This window comes from Delphinus delphis, chromosome 6 (genome assembly GCF_949987515.2).
Source record: "Delphinus delphis chromosome 6, mDelDel1.2, whole genome shotgun sequence".
Taxonomy (NCBI): Eukaryota; Metazoa; Chordata; class Mammalia; order Artiodactyla; family Delphinidae; genus Delphinus; species Delphinus delphis.
The window spans coordinates 50,439,136-50,464,221 of record NC_082688.1 but is presented as its reverse complement, the minus strand read 5'-3'; the positions used below and the strand labels follow the sequence as shown (position 1 = coordinate 50,464,221).

General features: G+C 41.4%; 2 protein-coding genes across 4 annotated transcripts in view; both read left to right on the top strand.

Annotated features, from left to right (window-relative positions):
- The window catches only part of PIP5K1B (phosphatidylinositol-4-phosphate 5-kinase type 1 beta), a 326,824-nt gene that overhangs the window by 64,539 nt on the left and 237,199 nt on the right, over positions 1 to 25,086 (top strand). The gene's annotated exons all lie outside the window — the stretch shown is intronic.
- On the top strand, positions 7,110 to 10,651 carry PABIR1 (PP2A Aalpha (PPP2R1A) and B55A (PPP2R2A) interacting phosphatase regulator 1). Its single transcript, XM_060014650.1, has one exon. The coding sequence runs from the start codon at positions 7,207 to 7,209 to the stop codon at positions 8,077 to 8,079; it is 873 nt and encodes a 290-aa protein (XP_059870633.1). The 5' UTR covers positions 7,110 to 7,206; the 3' UTR covers positions 8,080 to 10,651.

The window sequence follows — 25,086 nt, the reverse complement described above, 5'->3', positions numbered from 1 at the left end:
CAGGGCCAAGGAGAACGGATCGTTCTGTTGGTGATCTGGCCTCAGACAAGTGTCCAGTGTTTGTGTGAGGCTCCTGGAGTCTATTGGTGTTTAGGGCCCCAGTGAAAGGCAGCTTGAAGGGCGTATGTGTGTGTTTCTGTCTGCTTTCTTTGTCCTGTCAAGGCCAACTAGCTATTCTTCCCCTGATAATGTTGTGTGTCAGAGAGATTTGGAAGCTTAGTGTTCGAATTTAGAGTTAGACTCGTGGTTAGCGTTTGAACAAAATATCTTCATCCCGACTAAAGTACATTCTTATTCTGTTTTGTCCTCCATTTACATTCCAAGTTCCCATTCTGTTTTTCTCTGTGTCGATAACATTTTGAGGACAAACTTGATATGCAATAAAGTGTATACAATTTAAGTACTTACTTAATAATTTTTTACCTATGTTGATGCCTGTGTCAACAGCACCCAGAACAGGATATGGAACATTTCCTTGTGTCCCTCCCAGTTAGTAGTCCCAAGGGTAACCACTATTTTGGCTGCTACCTCCATCGATTGCTTTTGGCTGTTCTTGAACCCCATAAAGAGGTAGTCAAAGAGTATGCACTCTTTATGTGTTTGATTTCTTTCATTCAACATTGTACTGTAACTCATCCATCTTGTTGAGTAAAAAATTCCATTGCATAATGTGTTCACCCTTTTGACTGTTCTGTTCATGGACATTTGGGTTGTTTCCAGTTTGGGGCTATTATGAATAAAAATGCAAGGAACATTCTTGTACATGGCTTTCAGTAGACATAAGTACTCATTTCTCTTGGATATATACCCCAAAGTGGAATTTCTTAATCATAGAACATGCATATATTTTCTTTTAGTAGGTAGTATGATGTACTGCCAAACATTTTCCCTAAGTTGTTGTACCAGTGAACACTCCTGAGCTCCTATGCTTGGAAAGTATACTTTTCCTCTGCAATATTTTTATTCTAGATAGGTGATATTAATAAATGTGGGATATGGAGACATTTTCCAGCTCATCTCAGATTATACATGCACACATATTTTTGTATTTCACATTCATTCAATATGGATTCAGAAGTGGATATCTGCCTTTTTATATGCTTGGGGGTTTAATAGTCAAAAATTGCTCCTAGATGTTTATAGAACCCCTATTTGCTGTAGCCCCAAACTGTAAACGGTGCAAACTTCCACTACTGTTTGAATGGATAAATAAATTGTGGTACATTTAAAGGGTAGAATTCTATACAGCAACATTATGTTGAATCTCAAAAATAAAATGTTGAGTTAAAAGAAATTGCTCCTAGGAATTAAAAGGAAACTACCTGTTAGTTTGAAAAAATAAAATATTAATCACAATAAAGTTTAATGAGCAGATGTTTGATTTTATGACTTACTCCTAAGTGTGGTATTTAATTCATACCCGGAGTGAAACCAGAAGGGTGAATTGACTTAGGGAAGATCTAGACCTGCCTCTGGTATTATTTTTGCAGCAGGCTGAATTGCATTTTATGGCTGCTCTTTTCTTTCATTTATCTTTTATTCCTTTGAGACGAAGCACTAACTCAATATATTACATACTGCTTAGAATCCTCAGCCTGAGCATTTTAACTCTGTCAAGTGTGTATAAGCAAATGGTTTAAAAAGAATGGAAACTTAGGACTTAAACGTCTTGGTTCACATAATGGTTTGTTTGGGTAGCCTACCTGCATGGGCTGGAGGGCCCTGTAACTAATAATGATATTCTTGATATGAGAAAAGGAATTGTCAAAGTAAGGAGCACTTAGAATCAGTCTAGAAAAGCCTATTAGGCTTTTCTGGACTTTCAAATACCAGAGTTCTCTTCCCTTTTGGACAGAGCTACATTAGTCCATTCATTCATTCATCATTCACTTGCACAATGACTCAACTACTGCTTACTGAGTGCTATGTGCCAGGCCCTGTTCTAGATAATAGGCTTATGGTAAGGAACAGAGCAAAGGCCTTGCCCTCGTGGAGTTTGCCTTCTTGAGGATGAGGCAAGAAAACAATGTATACATATTGTCATGTGGTGCTCTGGAGGAAAATGAAAACAGAGTGAGGGGGATGGGAGTGTAGACTTGGTATTGGGAACTGTTGTTGCTTTTTACAAGGAAGGGTCATTCGCGCAGAGAGCTGAAGGGATGGAACAACTTGATGTCCACTGGAAGAAGAGTAAGCTAGGTGGCGGGGGAGCATGCCAAAGCATAGCAAGGAGGCCTCTGCAGTTGGAGGAAGGCAGTGACTGGGTGGGTAGGCAGAGGGATGGCAGGGACCCAGATAGAGCTCTATAGATCATTGTAATGACCTCGGCTTCCCCCCCCCCGCCCCGAGTGGGAATCCACCAAAGAGTTTTGAATAGGGAAGTGACTCTTCAAGTCTTATTTTTAAGGATGACCTTGAACATAGGGTGGAGAATTGACTGTAGAGAGAAGGGTAGAAACAGGGAAACAAGTGAAGATCTCTAATAGGTGTATGTTTGATTTTGTAGTTGTCACCATCTCTGTGCTTTATTAGTAAAGATGATTATTGTGTTTATCCAGACATGGATGAACAATGTTGGCACATTTGAGGCACACTATTGATAGAAATAATTTAGTAATATGCAAATTAGCAATATGCTATGGATATTATAAAATAAGCTCTGTAGTTAATACTTTTTTCCTATTCATCTAATATTGATTTTCTTACGGAAGCTCTTCCTCTCTCTTCTGTTTTTATTCAGTACTGTTGTACCATTCTTTCAGCTGCTCATGCATGAACTTCAGTTGTTTGTGACTCCTCTCTGTTTATCCTCCATACAGCCACGCAGTCAGGTTCTGGGTTGTTACCTTCTGGTCTCCACATCCACCTCCTTTTTCTGCCATTCCCAACTTTAGTTTCGACCCTCTTTTCATCTCAGAGTCAACCATCAAATTCTCCATCTTTATTTTTTTTAATAGATCTTTATTGGAGTATAATTGCTTCCAATACTGTGTTAGTCTCTGTCGTACAACAAAGTGAATCAGCCCCATGCACACAAACATCATCCCCACATCCCCTCCCCGCTGAGCCTCCCTCCTACCCTCCCCATCCCACCTCTCTAGGTCATTGCAAAGCACCGAGCTCATCTTCCTCTGCTATGCTGCTGCTTCCCACTAGCTAGCTATTTTATATTCAGTAGTGTGTATATGTTGATGCTACTCTCTCACTTTGCCCCAGCTTCCTCCTCCCCACCCCCCACCCCCGTGTCCTCAAGTCCATCCTCTATGTCTACATCTTTATTCCTGCCCCTAGGTTCATCAGTACCATTTTTTCTTTTTTTTAGATTCCATATATATGTGTTAGCATACGGTATTTGTTTTTCTCTTTCTGACTTACTTCACTCTGTGTGACAGACTCTAGGTCCATCCACCTCACTACAAATAACTCAATTTCGTTTCTTTTTATGGCTGAGTAATATTCCATTGTATATATATGCCACATCTTCTTTATCCACTCAACTGTCAATGGACATTTAGGTTGGTTCCATGTCCTGGCAATTGTAAATAGTGCTGCAGTGAACATTGTGGTACGTGACTCTTTTTGAATTATGGTTTTCTCAGGGTATATGCCCAGTAGTGGAATTCCTGGGTCATATGGTAGTTCTATTTTTAGTTTTTTTTTTTTTTTTTTTTGCGGTACGTGGGCCTCTCACTGTTGTGGCCTCTCCCGTTGTGGAGCACAGGCTCCGGACGCGCAGGTTCATCGGCCATGGCTCACGGGCCCAGCTGCTCCGCGGCATGTGGGATCTTCCCGGACCGGGGCACGAACCCGTGTCCCCTGCATCGGCGGGCGGACTCTCAACCACTGCGCCACCAGGGAAGCCCTATTTTTAGTTTTTGAAGGAACCTCCATACTGTTCTCCATAGTGGCTGTATCAATTTACATTCCCACCAACAGTGCAGGAGGGTTCCTTTTTCACCCCACCCTTTCCAGCATTTATAGTCTCTAGATTTTTTGATAATGGGCATTCTGACCGGTGTGAGGTGATACCTCATTGTAGTTTTGATTTGCATTTCTCTAATAATTAGTGATGTTGAGCATCTTTTCATCTTTCATCTCTTGGCCATCTGTATGTCTTCTTTGGTGAAATGTCCATTTAGGTCTTCCGCCCATTTTTTAATTGAATTGTTTGTTTTTTTTTGATATTGAGCTCCATGAGCCGTTTGTATATTTTGGGGATTAATCCTTTGTCCGTTGTTTCATGGGAAAGCAGCAAAAAGAATATAGGTTTCGAAGTGAGGTCTTGATTCATATTGGTTCAGATCTTTGTTCTTCCATGTAGCTATAGGGCCTTTTGCAATTTTTGAACCTCACTTGTCCCTTTATAAGATGAGCATAACAGTATCTGCTTTATAGGATTACAATGAGAATTAAGTGGAACTATAGTGTTTAAAGGGCCTGGCAGCATTGGGCATTTAGAAAATGTTGGTTCTTTCCACCTTCCTTCTTCCACTTCCCTCTATCTAAGATCCATCCACCTGGCAGGCCCTAAAGCATAGCTCTCATTGTGTCATTCCTCTTGTCAACGGCTTCCTATTGCCCCACATGTTAAATACAGGCACTTTTGTTTGGCATTCAGAGCTCCAATTCTCTGACTCCAACTTTAATTTCCAACTTTTTCCCATTACCTATTCGTCTTCATGTACTTTATGTATTAGCAGATTTGCTATTTTATACTCATGCTTCCAATTCTATATAAAATATCATCTATTAAAATCCTACCTGTCCTTCAAATTCTGTCTCAAATACCATTGCACTCACAAAGGTGTAAACTATCTGGAAGTGGTTTCTCCTAGTCTGAAGTGTTACTGCACGTGGAGGAGGCACCATCGTGCCCATGCTCTGGAGCCCGAAGGGCGAGGTCCCACCGCTTCCTGTCATCCTGGGCACATTACTGAATCCCTGCGTCTCAGTTTCCCCTGCAAACTGGAACAAGGCTACTTACTTTCTAGGGTTAGTGTGAGGATTACATGAGATTCTACATGTGATGCACCTTGAATAGCGTGTGGCACTTGGAAAATTTAAATCAGTTTCTATAACTAGAGGTATGAATAATCAACATTGTTTCATTACCAGGATCTGTATTCTATGGGGACTTCAAATTAAAAGCTGTTTGAGAGACAGTGGAGAGGGCATGGATTAGGATTCTCATACTGGATTCTAGTACTGGTTCCCACTACTAAACAAGCTATGTGATGCTGACTGTGCTGGCCTCTCTGGATCTTACTTTCTTCAACTGCAAAAAGTAGGCCAAACAAAAATCACTAAGCTCTCTTTCAGTTACCTAGGCACATGGATATCTAATAGACACTTCCAACTCAAATCAAGCAAAACAGAACTCTTAATTTCTACTCCTCTAAATACACTCTTTCCCTATCTCAGTAAATGCTACTGCCATCTACCCAGTTTACGTAAAACACCTGTGAGTTGCCTTTGAATTATCTATTTCTTTCACCATCTAAATTGAATCCATCTGCACATCCTATAGGTTCTACTTCCAAAACATATCCTGAATCCATCTACTTCTCCCCCATCGCCATTGATACAACCCTAGTCCAGTAATCTCTTGTCTGTACTGTTGCCATGGTTCCTAATCCATCTTTGTCTCCACTCCTGCCCTCTTTCAGCCTGTTTTCCACAGAGCCAAAGTGACATCTAAAACATAAACCAGATAATATCACTCTCCTGCTTAAAATGCCCCAGTGGCTTTTCATCATACTTAGAATAAAAGCCAAACTCTTTTACCCCCTCATACCACTCCCCGCCCCGTTATGCTTCAGCGGCACGGCCCTTTTTTCTTTTCTTGCCAGCTCACCACACTTACGTTTGCCTTGGGCCTTTGCACCTGCTAGTCTCTATGGTTGGAATATTCATCCCCCAGATGTCCGCAGGACTTGGTTCTCGTCATTTAGATCCCAGCTCTATCTAATTGCCCCCTCCCTTCTACCAGTAGTGCTCTATCACACCACCCTATTTTATTTTTTCCTAAGGCTTACCACTATCTGAAAAATAGCCCATATATTTATCTCTTCTCCCCCAAATAGAAATTAAATGTCTCCATATTAGGGCCTAATTCCTACCACATTGCCTGGCACACAGTTAGTTATGTGCGAAAAAATCTGACTGAAGACACTAAAGAATAAATATAAACCGATTTTTAATGATATGAAAGTTTGTTACTTACATGAGCCAAGTATTGTGTTTTTATTTTTAAAGTTCGAGGACCTATTGGTTTTCCCCTCATTAAATTCCTCATCCTAAATGAACATGATTGAGCACATATGCCTGTGCTGGAAATACGATTCTAAATAAAACAATAGTAATACAGGTTGGTTTTTTTCCCTCTTTGACCGCGTTCCCAGATTTTCCCATTCTCTCCAACTCCTCTCCTACAGTACCACCTTACTGCAAATTACCATCATCTCTGGCCCCGAGGATTGCCTCCTCTCTGGTCTTTTTCTGTAGGTTCTAATCTCCCAGTAACGTTATTCCCCGGACTGCAGCCATGGACCTTTCCAGTCGCCATTATACCCATGGCTGGGAAACCTTCCGAGTTTTCACTGTTCTCAGGGTAAAGGTCCACCACCTCACGTCCCGCCAGCTTACTCTCCACTCCAGGCCACACTCCCTCCCTCCCTTCCTGGTTCCCGCCAGCCACCCAGCTGGCAGCCCTCGCTTCCCGCTTCCCAGGCAGTTCTACACCCCATCCTTTTGGCCTGCTTCTTGGGATCTCAGGAGATGGTCCCTTGCTCAGGGAAGGCCTCTCTGGTTAGGACGAACTCCACTCGTAATCATACAGCCCCACATCGCCAAGGACCTCTCTTTCAGAGCTCTAATTTTATAAATATATACTCCTGAATATGGTGGTAACCTTATTAACATGCGTTAAAGCAGGTCTGCGCTCACAGATATCAGCGGAAGGAACGTACTGACTGGCGGCCCAACCACTCCTCCCCCCTCCCCCTAGGGCTGCGACGCAGCTATTCTGCGTTAAGCGGGCGCCACGAAGAGAGACATTGTAGGGCGCCTGCGCCAAGGGGCACGCATGCGCAGAGGGACGAGCCCGCTGACAGATTCTCGGTGGCGGTGGCGGCGGCAGCGGCCCTGGACTGCGGGGAATGGGAATCCTAGGTCTTTGAGCACCGCCCCCGCCTCCCTGCCCGCGACATGGCTCAGGAGAAGATGGAGCTGGACCTGGAGCTGCCTCCAGGCACGGTTGGGAGCCCGGCGGAGGGCGGCGGCAGCGGCAGCGGCGGTGGCGGCGGGGGCCTCAGGAGGTCTAACAGCGCCCCCCTGATCCACGGCCTCAGTGACACTTCGCCGGTGTTCCAGGCCGAGGCGCCGAGCGCCAGGCGAAACAGCACAACGTTCCCGAACCGCCACGGCCTGCTACTACCGGCCTCCCCCGTCCGCATGCACAGCAGCCGCTTGCACCAGATCAAACAGGAGGAGGGCATGGACTTGATCAATCGAGAGACCGTCCACGAGCGCGAGGTGCAGAACGCAATGCAGATAAGCCACTCCTGGGAGGAAAGTTTCAGCCTGAGTGACAACGACGTGGAGAAATCCGCCTCCCCGAAACGCATCGATTTCATTCCGGTGTCGCCAGCACCGTCACCCACCCGGGGAATTGGGAAGCAGTGTTTTTCACCATCCTTGCAAAGTTTTGTGAGTAGCAATGGATTGCCTCCAAGCCCTATTCCCAGCCCAACGACCCGATTTACTACCCGGAGAAGCCAGAGTCCAATTAATTGCATTAGACCAAGTGTTCTTGGACCATTGAAAAGAAAATGTGAAATGGAAACTGAATACCAGCCAAAGAGATTTTTCCAGGGCATCACCAACATGCTTTCTTCTGACGTTGCACAGCTGTCAGATCCTGGTGTGTGTGTATCTTCCGATACCCTTGATGGAAACAGCAGCAGTGCCGGATCTTCTTGTAATTCACCAGCGAAAGTCAGCACTACCACCGACTCTCCTGTGTCACCTGCCCAAGCGGCCTCTCCATTTATTCCAGTAGATGAACTTTCATCTAAGTGATTCACCCACCCATCCTGAGACTCGGTTTTGTTTTTGTTTTTGCAATGGAGAGAAAAATGAAGTTGGAACAAGCACTGAACTTTGTCGATTAATTTGAGGCTATTTCCTATTTTACCCTTTTCCTTTTTTGGAATTTCCTGAAATGTTGTTATTCTAGAGAACTTTTATGTCAGATTCCTGCGGGTGCCCTTGAATTCAGTGTAATATTTTCAGACGTTTTCCCAATAAGTGTGTTGAAGCATACATCTTTACGCTGCTAATATGTCTAAATACATATGTTATCCCTTGATTTTTTAAAATAACTGAGAGCTCTATTTATTTATGCGATTATTAAGTTCTGATGCAAATATAAATGTTGAATTAATCAGCATAGTAAACTGATGTTTTAAAATTCCATACTTCATGCCCACACTAATTTTTAATGTTATTTTCAGTGATTGCTAATTTCTATTTGATGAAGAACAATAACTTACCTATGTACAGGTATTTTTAAAATGTTAGTTTTATCCATCCAGTGGTTGTCTGTTTTACCCAGGAATCCTTGAATATTTAAGTTTCTGGGTACAGAAGTGGATGGGGGATGGTGATAAAAGAGCAGAATATAAAAGTTTGCAACAAATCTTTTAAAATTAAATATATAAAAGTAAACATATTTAAAAAACATTTTCTAATGAAATTTTAATAGTAATTCTAATAAGTTGTACAAATATAGCTACTATACAGAATTTCTTTTTTTTTTTTTTTTTTTTTTTTACCAGAAAGTGCATTCTTTTGGGCATAATCCTAAAGTGAAATGGGACAGTGCCTTGCAGTCTTAGCCCACTGTACATAGGCTGAGGCCAGGTTCTTTGTACCACTGCAAATTTTAAAGTTTTTCCATTGTAGAAGATGTGTGGGAAGCCCTGTTGAACTTCAGCAGAGCACCCAGGCAGATGAAACTCTCTCAGTCATTAATATGCTTTAAAATACCCAATCGTGCCTCAGTGAAAATCCTTGCCAACAAGGAACCAGTGCAACTTTTGGCTGCTTTTATGCTCTGCCCATCTGTCACCTTCTTGGTTTTCCCTGGCTCAGGAAGGAAGCAGCTGTTTCCTTGCCAACAGGTCCTTCCTCTCCACCTCCCAAGAAACTAGGGCATCATCGGTTAGACAGAGGTACAGTGTGACTCAAACTTCTGACAGTAAGCAACAACAGGACCGTGGAATTGTTTCAGGAACCTCTGTGGTTAAAGCTACAGCTGGACTTGACTGCCTGGGGGATGTCGTTTAATTAAGGGGCAGTGACTTGCCAGAGGAAATCAGGGGAGAGTCATCTAGGTAAATCATTATTTAACTTAGGTTTTGTTAAAGGTAGAATTGTGAAATGTTCTTTTCTTTGCCTTTTACAATTAAGACAAAGTATGAAAATATTTAATAGCAAATTTTTTTATATTATACTTCCTTATATTTCCTGTATCTTCCTTAACTAGATAAGTAGGTAGATAGAAAGAATGGCAAACAAAAGGGGAAGGGGAAAAAAAAGAAAAAGAGAGACCAAGAAACCAAGACAAAATGTTCCGCCTCACTTTAAGTTATGGCCTACAGAGACGTTAACAATTACGTGGAATTTTTACAACTATGAGAATAAATGGAACTGGTCAACTTTTGGCAGTTGCCTCAAGAATTCAGTTCATTACATCGAGGGTAAGATCGTGTCCACAGGCTTAAAATTCTCTATTCTGGGTAAAAGGGTTAATGTGCTCCAGTTCTGACCTTGTTCCTCAAATTCAAACGTATGTGTCCAACTTCCTGTTGGGCACTTTGACCTGCTTCCAGAGGTACTTTAACCTCAGCACCTTCAAAACAAAATTTATTATCTCTTCATTTAACTTGTTCTTGTATTACCTAAATTGATGTCATCCTATCTAATTTCTTACAACCATGGGAAGCATCTTTGACTTGCCCTTTTCTCTGTGTGTCAAATCCAGCTCAATCACCAAGTCCTGTCTACTTGTGAAGTGAATCTTGTGTCTCCCCTTCTCTATCTCTGTTGCCCTGATTTAGCTTAAGTTCCGGCGTAAGTGATCTCGCAGCCTATTTTCTTACCTCCCTTTTGGCCCAGTCTTCACACTGCCTCTAAAGTGATCTTTCTAAAATATAAACTTGAGTTTGTCATCCTCCTGCTTAAAATCTTTATATGCTTCTCCATTTTCTATAGTGTAGAGAATGCTTTCTTTAACTTGACATATGATAAGGTCCTTCATGAGCTGGCTGTACTCTAACGCAGGTTTAATCCTCTGCTCATCCTGTCCCAATTACACATCTTCCCTTCTTACTCTGTAAACACTAGACCACTTGATACTCTAAATATGCCATGTACTTTCATGTGTTTGTACCTTTGATTAAATTGTTCCTTTCCCTAAAATGCCATTTCTATCCTTTTTACCCAGGAAAATGCTGTTTCTTTTTATTGCATTTGAATTTAACTATGAAATAATGTATACCTTCTGCTTATAAAAATATTTAAACAATACAGATATCTATATAGTAAAAAAAAAAAAAAATGAAAGTCTGCCTTTTACTATGTAAAATTCATCTTCACTACCCATAGGTAATTTCTGTTAATGATTCGCTATATGTCATACAAGATGTTACTTTGCCTTCCATGTATATGTGTATATAAATTCAGGAAACCAACATCTCACTGACATCTCTCTTTTCTTTCCCTCATATCTAATCATTCACCAAATCTTACTGATTTTATCTTCCAGAATCTATCTTCTTTCATCTGTACTGCCACCTGGATCCAGCCTACCATCATTTCCCTCTTAGGCCTCCTAATTCCCACTTGTCCCTTCACACTCATTCTGGTTGGCTACCCGTTCATCCTCCATACAGCAACTAGAGTAATCCTTTTAAAATTGCAGATCTGATCCTTCCATCTCCCAGCTTAAAGCTTTTCATTTGCTTCCTGTTGTTCTTATGGTATACCAAAATGTATTAATTCTGCCCTAGGAGGCCCTGTGCAGTCTGACCCTTGCCTCTCCCTCCCCTTGCTTTCTGTGCTCCACCCTCACTGGCTTGCTTGCTTCTTGTTCAGTACATCTTGTTCTCCTGTTTTATGGGCTTTTACCAGATCCTTTTCCCTGAAGGTATAGAGAAGCTTTTATTTCTATAAGTTTATTTTCATATATAGGTGGTAAGTTTTAAATCAGATAAGGCTCTAAGAGTTTATATAGACAATTTAGATTATTATATTATTGCTCATGGCTTCAGTCATTACTCTATAGAATGTATAGGCTTAGCTCATGTAAGAATTAGCTTCAAAAAAACCTTTTTAAGGTATTAGTATTGCTAATCTATAAACGTTGTGCTAGAAGCCCCAAAGCACATACCAACATTGAGTTAAGGTACAGTTTGTCATGTATAACAAACCTCTGCTGTATATTTTCCTTTATGATGTTTCTCAAAAACACAGTGTAAATGGAACATATAATTAATGGTCACCAAATCTGCAGCTGTGGGATGTCGGAACCTTTAAGCGTACTTAAAAGATCGATTGTAATCAAGAATAACCTGTATGGGATTGCCTTCCAGTGGTTCACATTTATCAGTTCAGCCGGCTGCATACCTATAGCAAGAGACCACTCTTAGATATTTGGCATATAAGGGGGAAAGGGTCAAGACTTATGAGGGAAACAGGACTGAGAATTGTTTTCTTATTGGCATGTTTTTAGATGAGTAGAAAAAGTCTGAAGATCCAAGAGAGAAGTGGGAGATTGGGGGGAATAGTCGCCAAAGCAACAAACCGAAGAAGATGATGTAACTGATACTTCCTGAGTAGCATCAGTGAATAGAAGAAGGAGTTGGTTTTGGAAAGGTTGTCTAGAATAATTTTTTTTTTTCTTTTGCAACAGGAAGGAGAGTGAAAAGGCTAGGCAAAGAGAGCAGTAAATGTTGAACTGATTTGTGTTGCAGGAGTTTAGGGGTTTGGAGGCAGGTGTATATGAAAAGTGAAAAGAATTTGTATCTGGTTGCCTCTGTTTTCCAAGTTTTAAGGAGTGTAGGATGTTTCAGGGTGGGGCAGGAGTAGATTTGGAAGCTTGAATGAAGTAAAGGTTTAATGCTACCTCTGTGAGAATCTGTAAAGGAGTGACAAGGGTGAGTAGGAGCTTTATTAGGCCACATTGGATGACAGGTTGCCATTGGATGTCCGGTGCAAAAGAAGTAGATTGGATTGACCTAAGTTTGGGAATTGGTTAAGCGGGAGCTAGGTAAAGTCAAGTGTGTGAAGCAAATAAGTATTCTGCTGAAAGTGGAGTTGAGTGATTGGCCAAGATCTTGGAGATGCTAAGAGAAGTCAGCAGCGGGTCATGGAATAGGCCGTTTTTTTCCCCAAGGTCTTACGTTACAGTCATCCATGACAAAGTATACAGAGACTCTGATCTCACTGCAGAACTCTCACTTTAGCAGTTTTGCCCATATTTTTCATGTCTCATTGTGTTCAGAGACTCAATCCTGAATCAGCAAGCCTTGAGTTCCATTTAGTGGATTTAAAAAAAAAGTTTTTTTTGGAGTCAGATTGCTCACTGTAGCCAAGACAGTTCTTTATGCCTTCCCTACCTTGCCATGCAAGTAAAAAGGTTTTCTTAAAAGTTGATATGACCTTTATATTAAAAAGTATATGTGAAGTACTTGCTACATGTCAGGCACTCTTCTAGCTGCTAAACAAATGTATTGTTTCATTTAATCTTCATCAGTATCCTCTGAGATTAGTGCCATATTATCCGCATTTTATGTGTCCTCACTTATCATGGAGGCACAGAGACATTAGGTACCTTGCTCAGGATTCCGAACTGGGAGGCAGTGGTTAAAAACACAGACTGTGGAGCTGGGTGGCTGAGGTAAGGGTCACTCTAGGTAAAGTCCTTACAGCGGTGCTGGGCAGTTAGTATCAACTGTCATTACTGTCCTTGTGGTGGTGATTGTTGTCATTATTGTCACCTAGTGTGGACTTGCTAAGGAATCTTCTTTATTATCCATGAGTGATGAAACTCCTACTTTCACACTCAGTAACAGTATACTCTATCCTTCTAGGCAGCCTGTCCTTTTATAAGATGAGAGTTTTTTGACGTTGGAGTATTTCTTACACTGAGCAGACATTTCCCTCTGGAACTTACACCATTTAATTCAAGTCCAACTCTCTGGAAAATGCAGAACAAGCCTTATCTCTTTTTTAGATGATAGCCTTCCCTTCACAAATCAGAAACACTGATCCCTCGGTAATGACCTCTTCTTACTTCTGGATCGGGGGAACCTTGAGCAATTTCTTTAGTGTACTTCCTCTGTGAAATCAGGCTATCGTTGCTCGGCAGCCAGGATTTTCACGAGATTGTGATCCCTTTAATACTGTTCGCTTTCCCTAGTAGAAAAGCAAGAGATGGTCTAATAACATGAGCCATTGCCAATAGTAATAATAATAATTAGCACTAATATTTACTGAGTATTCAGTAAGGGCCTAGACACTATTTTCCATGCTTTGATTGTAATGAGTTTATTTAATCCTCATGACAGCCCTGTGAGGTAAATGCAATGATTATTCCCATTTAACAGATGAGAACACCAAATACATTTTCTCAAGTCTGTTACTTTCTATTATTTTTTTTTCCGTTTGAATTTAAGTCTTCTTTGCCTTTTCCTTATGAACAGACTTTTTTGGTTTTGTTTTTTGAGATAAAGCCTATTTTCCAGCTTGCTAGGGTTGCCACTTGTTTTGAATCAAACGATATGTTTACTTAAAATGATGGCTTTAGACATTATTATCATATTAGGGGAAGCAATCAGGAGGATTGCTTTCTTTACTAATAGGTTAAAAAAAATTAAAGTTGTATAGAAGGATATCATGGTTTACATATTTTAAAACTGATTTGCTATTCGAAATAAGAAATCCCCAAACTACAAATTTTAAATTATTGTTTTAAAAAAATTTGTATATATATGTATATGTTATATATGCTTTGTTATACTTGAGTTATACAGTATCCTTGGTTGTCCTTAGATTTTCACTCCTGGGGAAACAAAAGCAAGAACCATTTGACCGCCCCCCCCCCCCCCAAACAAACTCTATAAGGTAAAAATGTATCATTTTTAGAGGAAAAGTAACAGCAGGATTTAAAGAGTGATCCAAAATCTTTTATTACCTAATTAACAAATTCGCCTTCTTTCTCTATAAGAAGCTCTCCCCAGAGGTTAGAGATTTAAATTCAGAACACTTGAGCAATCCCTGAGAAACTATTATTCTTCTTACCTTTACTTCATAGAAAATCACTGTTCAGCAAAAGGACCCAAAAGGAAAACTTGCCTTTGAATGCATTTTAGAATTGGTGCTTAAACTTCAAGTTTCACAGTGTAACGTCCCTGCATTAGATATTTTGAAACAAACCATTGAAAGCCACAGTTTGTTCCAAAAGGTTAGTATCATTTTTGGAAGTTCAATAAATATTTTAAAATCACCTTAAAAGTGACTTTTGATTCTACCTATAAGGGAAATGAATCTGAAAAAGAATAGATAGGTAGGTAGATAGATAGATATGTGGATAGATAGATAGAGATAACTGAATCACTGCTGTACACCTGAAACTAACACATTGTAAATTAACTATACTTGAATTAAAAAATAAAAATAAGGAAGTTAACCTTAGTGAAGTTAAGTGATTTACCCAAGCTCACAGAAATAGTAAGTGGATGCAAATAAAATTTGTACATAGATCTGTACACAACCCCCCCCCCCCCGCCAAAAAAGTGACTTTTGGTTCTATATGTAGCTTGTTTGTGAAAACAGTTTTATAACAGAGTGGTTAGGCAGCTAACATCGAATACTCCAGTCCTGTGCATGCACAACTAAATGTACATGCACATTTGCACGTACACACACCTGACCTACTTTATGAGTTTTGTTCTGTGCGCTTGGGGCCTTATTTAGCTTTACTCCCATTTTAGATTTCCCCTCATTTTCCTCTCCTTGGTCTACTTAGGTAGGTTACACTTTGTAAATTACACACACACACACACACACACACACACACACACACACACACACACACACACACACACACACACACACACACACACACACACGTACTGTTGGCGAAAGCGTTTTGTGCCTTGATTTTGCATCAACTTTCCAAATTCCAAGTGCTGCCCTAAAAGAGAAATAGGTATTTGGTTCTCATACCTCATTTCTTTGTGCCTGATTTCTATTTCTCCTTTTTGAACTTTCGGAATAAACACTTGGGAGATGTGAAAATCACTCATTAACAAATTCTTAGGCAGTGTGACTGAAACTAGAAAGCAGAGTATGTGTAGCTTTTATTTACCTGTGAAAGTTCAGTTCTGTATCAGTGCCAGGGATAGTTCTGGTTCTTTTCCAATTGCCTACAATGGTCTTCCAAAACAAACTGACCTCTAAGGCTTGGCTAGCAAGGCAGGTTGTGAAAGAAGACAATTGAAAAAGATCTTTTGTGCCCTCGCAAAATAAAATTGGTTGAGGTGACCATTCCTGTGATTCAGACGATCCCTCCCTCTTACTTTAAGGACAAAGAATGATTTCACTGTTACAATGCCCGGAGGGTTACTGGAACTCCAGAGTGACAAGTAGCTATTGCGTGTTGGTGTCTTTTGGAAAGAAAAATGCGAGGTGTTCAGGAAGGGATGGGAGTGAGCAGATGATGTATGGATTGGGTATTCCTTTTGGCATGTGAGCCCTCGGACTACCATTGTGAGCTCCCTGTTGACTAGAGAGTGACACTGATGGTGGTTTTCTTCATGAATGTTTTTTTTTGTTCCATTTCATTTGGGATTTGAGGTTGAATCAGTATGTGTTTAAGAATGTCTTCGACCGTCTTTCCCTTAATGGTCTCGTCTTTTAAGTCTTCTAAAAAATGGTAAATAATAATAACAACGATAATTATCTTTCCTTATTATCAAAGTTTCCTTTGAGTCAAGAATTAAAGTTCTTGGAGCTCTTTACCTTACCAATTTACACTAGGTTTCTAACTCAAGTAAAATTCTACACCTATCTATATATGGTCTTTCTGAAGGCCCCATTTTACCACACTGCTTGCTACCAGTATTTCTAAAATGCAAACCTGAAATTCAACTTTAATAGCTACCTCTTAACTTCAGGATTAAGTCCAATTACACAGTATGATAAGCTGCATATCTCCACATACCCCCTGAACCCCGGGACTCTAGCCACACTGAGCTGCCTGGGCTCCCCCAGCTTCAGGCTCCCATGTACTTATCTGTGCTTTGACAAGCTGTATCCTCTGCTGAGAACAGCACTTCCTCCCTTCTTCCTCTGCACTCCTTACCAACCTTTTGTCCTTAACTAACCCCTTAAAAACTTAGCCCGAGGGAGCATAGCTTCTGGAAAGCTTTTCCTAATGGCCTCTGCCTCTCCAGCCCTGGTGAGTTAGCTAGCTTTCTTGTGGGATCTTGTTATACCCAGGACTTCCTTCTATAAAGGCAGTTAACAGGCTGATGTGTGTTTGGGTGGTTTCTTGTTTCTTTAACCTATGTAAAAACAAAGGCTCTGTCTTTTACTTCTGTTCCTAATGCCTGTGCAGAGAACATTATAGTTACTCGAATTTATATTGAGTGGATGATTAGTGGATAGGTAAGTGGGTGAACAAATGGCACAGACAGTTTTTAAGGGAAAGGAATGTAGTAAGATTTTTCTTTTCCAATTGCCTACAATGGTCTTCCAAACATTGTATGTATCGTATGTATCTTATGTATCTTTCCTAATAGCAGTGCGTCACATGGCTGGGCTCTTTATAGTTTGCTAAGAGACTAGAAATTCATTTGTTAAATAATTTTGATTTGAGCACCTGCCTCACATTGGCTAGTCTCTTAGGCTACGTCAGTGTACAAAACAGACTCCCGCCCTTGTAGAGCACACATTCTGCTTACATCCTAACAGGGTGGAGGTGGAGGGAGGGGTTGGCAATAAACATAATAAATAAGTAAATCACATCATATATACCGTGAGAAATGGCAAGGAAATCAAGGTGGCTGGAGCAGAGTTATTGAAGGGAAGGATAGTTGGAGGGGCTTAGAGAGGTGGGCAGGGATGGGAACTGCTGCCAGTACAGGTGGCATAAGGTCTCGTGTGCCATTAAAGGACACTGACTTTGACTATGAGAGATGGAGAGCCAGTGCAGGGGTTTGAACGTAGAAGTGGCATGACCTATCTTAGGTTTCAAAGGAAACACCCTTGCTGTCTTGACTATGAGGAAGCAGGGGGACCAATTAGGAGGCTTTCCAACAATCCAGGTAAGAGACAATGGTGGCTTGAACGAGGGTGGTAACAGTGGAGGCGTGGAGAAGTGGTGGAATTCTAGATATATTTTGAAGGTAGAGCCAGTAGATTTTGCTGACAGATTTAAGGTGGGCATAAGGCGGGGCTGGGACAGAGGGGAGAAGGAGAGAGAGAAACTGAAAGGATGGAGTTCCCATCGACTGAGATGTGGAAATCTGTAAGGTAGGATTTTTTGTTTCGGGTTTTTTTGTGTGTGTTTTTTTGCTGCTGTTGTTTGGCTGAGGGGTGGGGTGGGTTGAGGACGGGAGGTATTAGGAGCTCAGTTTGGATATGTTAAGTAAACGAACCTTATTAGACATTCAGACGGAGATGTCAAGTAAGCACTTAGATTTCTGAATCTAGAGTTCAGGAAAGAAGGCTGGGCTGTAATTACAGCACTGGGAGCCATCTTCCTGTGATGACAACTTAAAGAGAATACATGAGATCACCAAGGGTCATGTGAATGTGGATAAAGAACAGAAGAATAAGAACTGAACCTTGGGACACCCTGTAACATTAAGAGGTCAGGAAAAGGACCCTGAGAAGGAACAACCAGGGAGGGAAGAAGACCAAGAGAGTGTGCTGTCCTAGAAACTAGGGAAAGGAAACGGGGGAGAGGATAGAGTGATCAAATGTTACCAGTTGCAGCTGATCTGACAAGAGAGGATTGATTGTTGAGCCCTGGATTTAGTAACATGTAAGTTACAGGTCGCGGTGGTGAGAGTCATTTCATTGGAGTGGTGGGGTGGAAGCCTGATTAGAGGAGGTTTAAGAGAAAATAGGATGAGCAGAATTGGAGACAGCCAGATGGCTGAAGAAAGAGATTGAGTTCTTCTAGATCCTTAAGGATGAAGAGGAACTAAAGTGAAAAGGTCACCCCCTCTCCCCTTCTTACGGATAAATTGTTATTAAGCATTTCACAAGCAATACCTCTTTACATATATGTGATTATAATTTGGGAAAAACCAAGGTCAAAAGAAATTGTTTTCTTTCCTTTTTGTCTTTTTGGCTTTTTTTGTGAGGAGAAAAACCTATAGGTAAATGCTTTTACGCCAAACATGAGGAGACTGTTCAAGCAGAAGGCTTACTGATTCACTTCCTTCATGAATTCATCTGGTTCATTTTATTCCCTTGTCATCTATTTCTCTTAATGGCTTTTTTTTCCACTTATAAATTGAAATTTAATTCCACACCCGTGACACAATTATTTCTGCAAGTTTGGCCCAGTTTCTTAACCCAGAGACATTTTCCTCTTCAGTGAGTACTGTGAATTTTTTTTAAAGTAGTTAATTGTCCTCTTAGATTTTATTTAGGGACAGATTTTTTTTTTTTCCTTATCCCTTTTCACAATTGTTGCTGAACGGTGGGAGAGGAGAGTGCGAGGAATGATAAGAAAGAAAGAACGCTTTCCTTACTTTAAATTGCTACGATTTCATTCTAATCATAAAATATTGTCAGGTTCCTTCTTGTGGGTTGGGCAGTCCATCCCAGTCTTTCATACAAGAGGACTCAGGGACATCCAAGCCATATTTGTACTCAGGAGGGAAGAGTGCTTTCTCCTGGACCTCCTTCTCTCTCCTGATACTGCATTTCTGCCTTTCAAGACTCCAGCCAAGTCCTGCTGACTTCATGGAGCCTTCTCTGCTTCTCCTGGCTCTAGGTAGTATTGGTTTCCTCTTCATCGCTATACCTACTGCCTGTAGCCCTTACTTTGTCGGGTTTCTTTGGGGGGGGGGAGGGGAGTGGGGGGGTGTAATGTCATGTAATGGTTAAAAAGCACTGCATCTGCAGACTTGTAGAACTGCATTCCTGACCTAGCCCTCCCACTTCCCTGCTTCCTGCAAATTAATCTTTGTGTGCCTCAGTCTTTTTACCTGTTGAATAGGAGTGGTTCCTACCTCAAAAGTCGTAAGAATTGGAGGGGAGAAGGCGTGTAAAATTATTTGGCAGAAAACTAATCATTTGAAAAAATGGAAACCTGAAGAATATATATAGTATATGAAATAATCCCCTATCTTTATGGCAGATTTCCTGAAAGAAAGAGACAATGGCTTATGTATCTTTCCTAATAGCAGTGCGTCTCTATAGAAAGAACTTGGGGTTTATCAGTGCTGATAGGTGGAGCTTGGGAGACATGGAATGTTTGCTCATGGACACCTGTGATACACATGTCATGATGTATTTCATTGTTGCACGTTAGAGAGTATTTCAGGCTTTAGGACCTCTTCCAGACTAAAACCCTTACAAGGCACAGGCTAGGGAGGGTGATGTTGCAACTTTGATGGTATGTGAAGTCAATACGCTTTCGTTTTAGTTTTCTTAACACTCGTGAAAGTTGCTGGGTTTTTTTGCCTCTCATTCGCATTTTCACAGCCCAGAATTCAGAAATCTGCTTTAATTTTAACACAATCGATCAAATTCTGTATAATTAGGACAAGAGATTAGATGACATTTACTTTTAAGCAACCTTTCATAAGCTGTGTATTTTAATAATGTGAAAAAAGATTGAAAAGAAACAACTAAATAGGCTAAAACAAAGCAAATTACACTTTCTAATGATAAAAGCAATACAGATTCATTTGAAATTAAAAGAATTCCAATAAGCAAAAAGAAGTACACTTCACTGAGTTGCTGCTGTTTATCTTCCCATGTATATTATAGGCTTTTTCTCTTTTTTTTAAAATTATTTTTTAAATTATTTTTGGCTGCGTCGGGTCTTCATTGCTGCGCACGGGCTTTTCTCTAGTTGCGGCGAGCGGGGGCTACTCTTCGTTGCGGTGCGCGGGCTTCTCATTGCGGTGGCTTCTCTTGTTGTGGAGCACAGGCTCTAGGCGTGTGGGCTTCAGTACTTGTGGCACGTGGGCTCAGTAGTTGTAGCTCGCGGGCTCTAGAGCGCAGGCTCAGTAGTTGTGGCGCATGGGCTTAGCTACTCTGTGGCACGTGGGATCCTCCCAGACCAGGGCTTGAACCCATGTCCCCAGGCGGATTCTTAACCACTGCACCACCAGGGAAGTCCTATTCCAGGCTTTTTCTATGCTTAAACATGCACATGTAATTTTTACACAAAAATGGCATCTATAGTCAGCTCCACAAACTACTTTTTTCCATATAATATACAGCGAATGTTTTAAATATACTTTTGCATCATTTTGCTTCTGTGGCTGTACCATGTTATAGGTAACCAGCTGCTTTTGGTTCTCTAGCATGTTTCTAATTTCTTCTCAGTTACAGAGCGTTCTGATGTACATCTGAACAACTTTTAAAACGTAAAGACCACAGAACTTTCTTGGACTTGCCAACGTCAAATAGCTGGCATGTTAATTTCAATTCCATTTTGTCCATTTCTAAAGCATTCTTTTCCAACTCAGTTTTGAGTGATTTATTTGATGGTCATGTTTGGATCTCCAGTGTGTGACTGAAAAAAAAAAAAAAGAGCATAGTTCTCTGAAAATAATCTGTATTTCAATTTTTTTCATGAATCTAAGACAGCCTTTTCTTCATTTAATCCAAACTAGAGAGTTTTGATAATGTCGCTAGGAACATGTTGCTCTGAGGTCTTTATCTCCTCTACTAGACCTATCTGTAATTCAGGATTAGTGAGGTCTCCAGGAGGTCAGTTACTGCTGTTTTGTCATTTCAGTGGAAAAAAGCCTGGAGCATTTGGAGGTGAGAAGGGGTGCGGAGATTGCATGGGTGGGTGGGTGGTGATGGAGAAGGAGGCCAGGATTAGACAGATACCTGCCCTCACAGACTTAAGGTTCCCACCCATTTTCATCTTTCACAGCTATGGCAACATGAGATCTCACATTTTCTAGGGTAGTCAAGATAACAAATATTGCCTCCAGCTGCCCATTGAAATGTCTCAGAAATCTTGACATTAAAATTGGCATACTTCTGTTTCATCCATCTAGAAATGATATGAAAATCCTTCGTGATGTCATGTTTGTCAGTATTAGGGTTATAAAATATGGTCACCAAAGGTATAGGTCTTAGGAGAAGGAATAATAGAGATGACTTACTCATTTTTGCAGTAAATGTCCAGTGAATACCTAGTATGCACCAGGCACTGTGCTAGGGGCCGGGGATACAAAGAGGGGTGGGCAAGTCTTTAAGCTGCTCTTGGTGGGGTACACACATAGAAATTAAAAATGGACAGTGCTTTGCTGAAATATAGACATATTTCCAAGATTCTATAGGAATACAGAGGAAGGAAATACAAAGGTGTTTACAAAAGAAGCAGGTCTTTAGCAAGTTGATATCCTCCAAGGGGAACATGAAGAGGGTCATGTAACATGTGCAAAGAACAGAGTGTATTCCAGCAATTTCCAGCCAACAAGAATTGCAGTGTTCATTTAAAACAAATAATTAATTCTTAAGTTAAAAAAATTTTTTTTTACTAATTTAATGTTTTCTTATTTCTCTATATTTCTGATTTTTAAAAAACCGAATTATTTATTTGTTTATTCCTTTTTAGGAAGTTATGAAATCATTTGATCCTAAAAGAGTAAATGAAATGAACTTGACTTAATAAGGTGTCCTTGTAACTGCCTCCATCTCAATGACATTCTTTTTCTCCTGCCTTGGATTTAATAGCTTAGAAATTATGGCTGTAGATTCATAAGGAGATCGAAAGATAGAATAGACAAAGACTATGTAGATCAAACTATCTGAGAATTTTTTCATGCTCTTAGTAATATTCCAAAGTATGATCAAGGTCACTGTGCACGGTCTTAGCATTGGAAAAGCCCTGGGCTATACATTCTGAGATTTCAAATAAAGTGGATTTATAGTGGAAAGGAACCAGAGTGTTAGACTAAATAGATACATTGTAACAGAGCCATAATGATCTTATTTAGATATTTTCCACATTAAATAAGGCATGTAGTACTGCTCTGTTATTGTCATGATTTTTTAAAATAAATGAATTTGCATCCATGGTAGTTTTTTTTTTTTTTTTTTAATTCTCCATGGAGTACCACACATGAATAAAATAATCTGTTGGAGCCCAGATTTGAATTAAGCTTCCTCAAAGTATAATGATTCCTTCATTAATTTTAATCTTGTTTTATAAGCAAGAATTTTTTTAAGTTTAGGAAGCCTAATTAACAACATTTTGGAGAGTGACAATTGGGGTGAATTTCTAGTATGGTTGTAACATTGTTCACTTGGTAAGTATTTCTTAAGCACCTACTCTAGGCCAGACACCAACCTTTCATTGACAATTTTATCTCAGTTTTCTAAAAGACACATTAATTCCCTTGCTTCATGGAGTTTATATTATAGTGAGAGGTAACACACCAAAAAAAAAAAAAAAGAGGAGAGGGAGGGAGGGAAAGTGAGAGAGACAAACAGTGGAATCCTTGCCAATTACAATAAAGGTTAGGAAGGAAGTAAATGAGGGACTGAGATCTTGAATGATAGAGAAGCACCTGTTTTGTACAGGCTGGTCAGGGAGAAGCGTTACAGACCTGGAGTAGTGTGTGCAGAGCCCTTGACCTAGAAAGAGCTTGGTGTGTTTGAGGAGTTGCAGTAAGGCTAGTGGGGCCGGAGCCTAGTGAGTAAGGGGAAAAACAGCATGAGATGAGGTTGAACAGCAGGGTAATCAGCAGATCCTACAGGGTCTTACAGGCCAAGGCCAGGAGTCTAGATTTTATTCTAAATGCAATGGGAAAGCATTAAAGGGTTTTACACAAGGGACTCACCTGAACAGATTTCCTCTTCATGATCATTCTTGCTTGTGGAGAATGGAAGTGGGGAAACCCATGGGGAAGCTGTTGTATTCATCTAGGCAAGAGATGCCGGTTAACAGGGACCCCAAGGGGTAGCAGTAGGATGGAGAGGGGAGGATGAAGAGGGGACCGTGGTTGTGAGACATCAGCAGGACTTGCGGGGAGGGCGGGGGGGGGTGGACATCAGGCATGATTCCGAGTTTACTGACTGGAGTAAAAAGCGGGGTGGAGTGACATTGAATGAGATGGGAGATTGGAAGAGGCAGGAGTAGGGGTGTTTGAGTTCTGTTTAGGATGTATTACGTCTAATATACTGTGAGAAGCACCAAAGGGAGATGTCACTTGGACATGTAAGCCCAAAGCTAAGGAAAGTGACGCTCTAGCTAAAATTATATTTGAGATGACCGCACTACCCATTAGAATGTTAGCTTGAATCGATTTTTGAAAAGTGCTGGGAGTGTGATTGATAATACTGAAACCCTCTCTCTAGTGCATATCCTTTGTTCATCAGTGACTCAGTTTAGGGCACACGCCAGTTGTGAAAATGAACGAAGTGGTGACTCTTCTCTTATTCCAAACGCATGGCACACAAGCCCTTCCCTGCAGAACCTTCCAGATTCATGCCAGACCCCTCCCCAACATGTACCTCTGTATTTCCACCGTGACAAATAACTGGTAATTTCCAGAAGGCACCATGTTGTCCCACCTCTGTGGCTTTGCAAATGCTGCTCCTGTGTCCTGGAAATACCCATTCCAGCTTTTTCTACCTTGCTCTCCACGAGTCATTTAAGATACAACTCAGGGGGCTTCCCTGGTGGCGCAGTGGTTGAGAGTCCGCCTGCCGATGCAGGGGACACGGGTTCGTGCCCTGGTCCGGGAAGATCCCACATGCCGCGGAGCGGCTGGGCCGCTGAGCCTGCGCGTCCGGAGCCTGTGCTCCGCAACGGGAGAGGCCACAACAGTGAGAGGCCCGCGTACCGCAAAAAAAAACAAAAAAAGATACAACTCAGGTAGGAATCACTTCCTCAGAGGAGCCTTCCTGGAATCCGGGTAATGTGCCCCTTCCATGTGCTCCCCTGGGCAACCTGTATCCGCCCCATCTCGGTGCTGATTACACTGTTTTCTGACTGCCAGCTGGTCCTCCTGTTTCTTAGGCAAAATCTCTTAAACCCAGGCAAGAGGGGCCCTGTTCTTGAGGTGTTTAGGTGTAAGAATTCCAAGTGTCAGAATTTTTTTTTTTTTTTTTTTTTGCGGTACGTGGGCCTCTCACCGCTGTGGCCTCTCCCGTTGCGGAGCACAGGCTCCGGACGCGCAGGCTCAGCAGGCACGGCTCACGGGGCCCACCTGCTCCGCGGCATGTGGGATCCTCCCGGACCAGGGCACGAACCCTTGTCCCCTGCATCAGCAGGCGGACTCTCAACCACTGCGCCACCAGGGAAGCCCGTCAGGATATTTTGAGCTGTTGTCTCCACATCTATATCTCCTTCTTCAACCTCCCCTCGATTCCCAGACAGGAAACTTGACCCGAGTCACTGGTGTCCGTGCCCATTCCCAGTGCTCCCAAGGCTCTCTCAGTTAGCACTTGCTGCTGCCACACAGGTAGGTGGTCCAGAGGTATTTTAGGCTGTCACTGTTCCTCTGCCTGCCTGCCTGCTGATAAGGTGAATTGAAATCGTGTGTATGGGGGAGGGGGGCTTGCTGCCTTTCTTGAACCAAGACTCAGTCGTCCTGAGCTTCTGATGGAAACTCCCCACGTAGGGCTATTCAAGGGGAAACGACAAGCCTGGGCAGCAGAGAACTTGGAATTCCAGGGAGACTTAGTGGTATTAACACTAGGAAAAGGGCACATATTTTTCCATGGATTGCTAATAATCAAAACAATGCTCGATCCTTCCTGGGTTGCATTCCTGAATTTAAACATCAGAGATTTATCCTTTTC

Bases quoted from the DNA above. Each gene is read 5' to 3' on its own strand.
- PABIR1 (XM_060014650.1), top strand. From the start codon at position 7,207: ATGGCTCAGGAGAAGATGGAGCTGGACCTGGAGCTGCCTCCAGGCACG.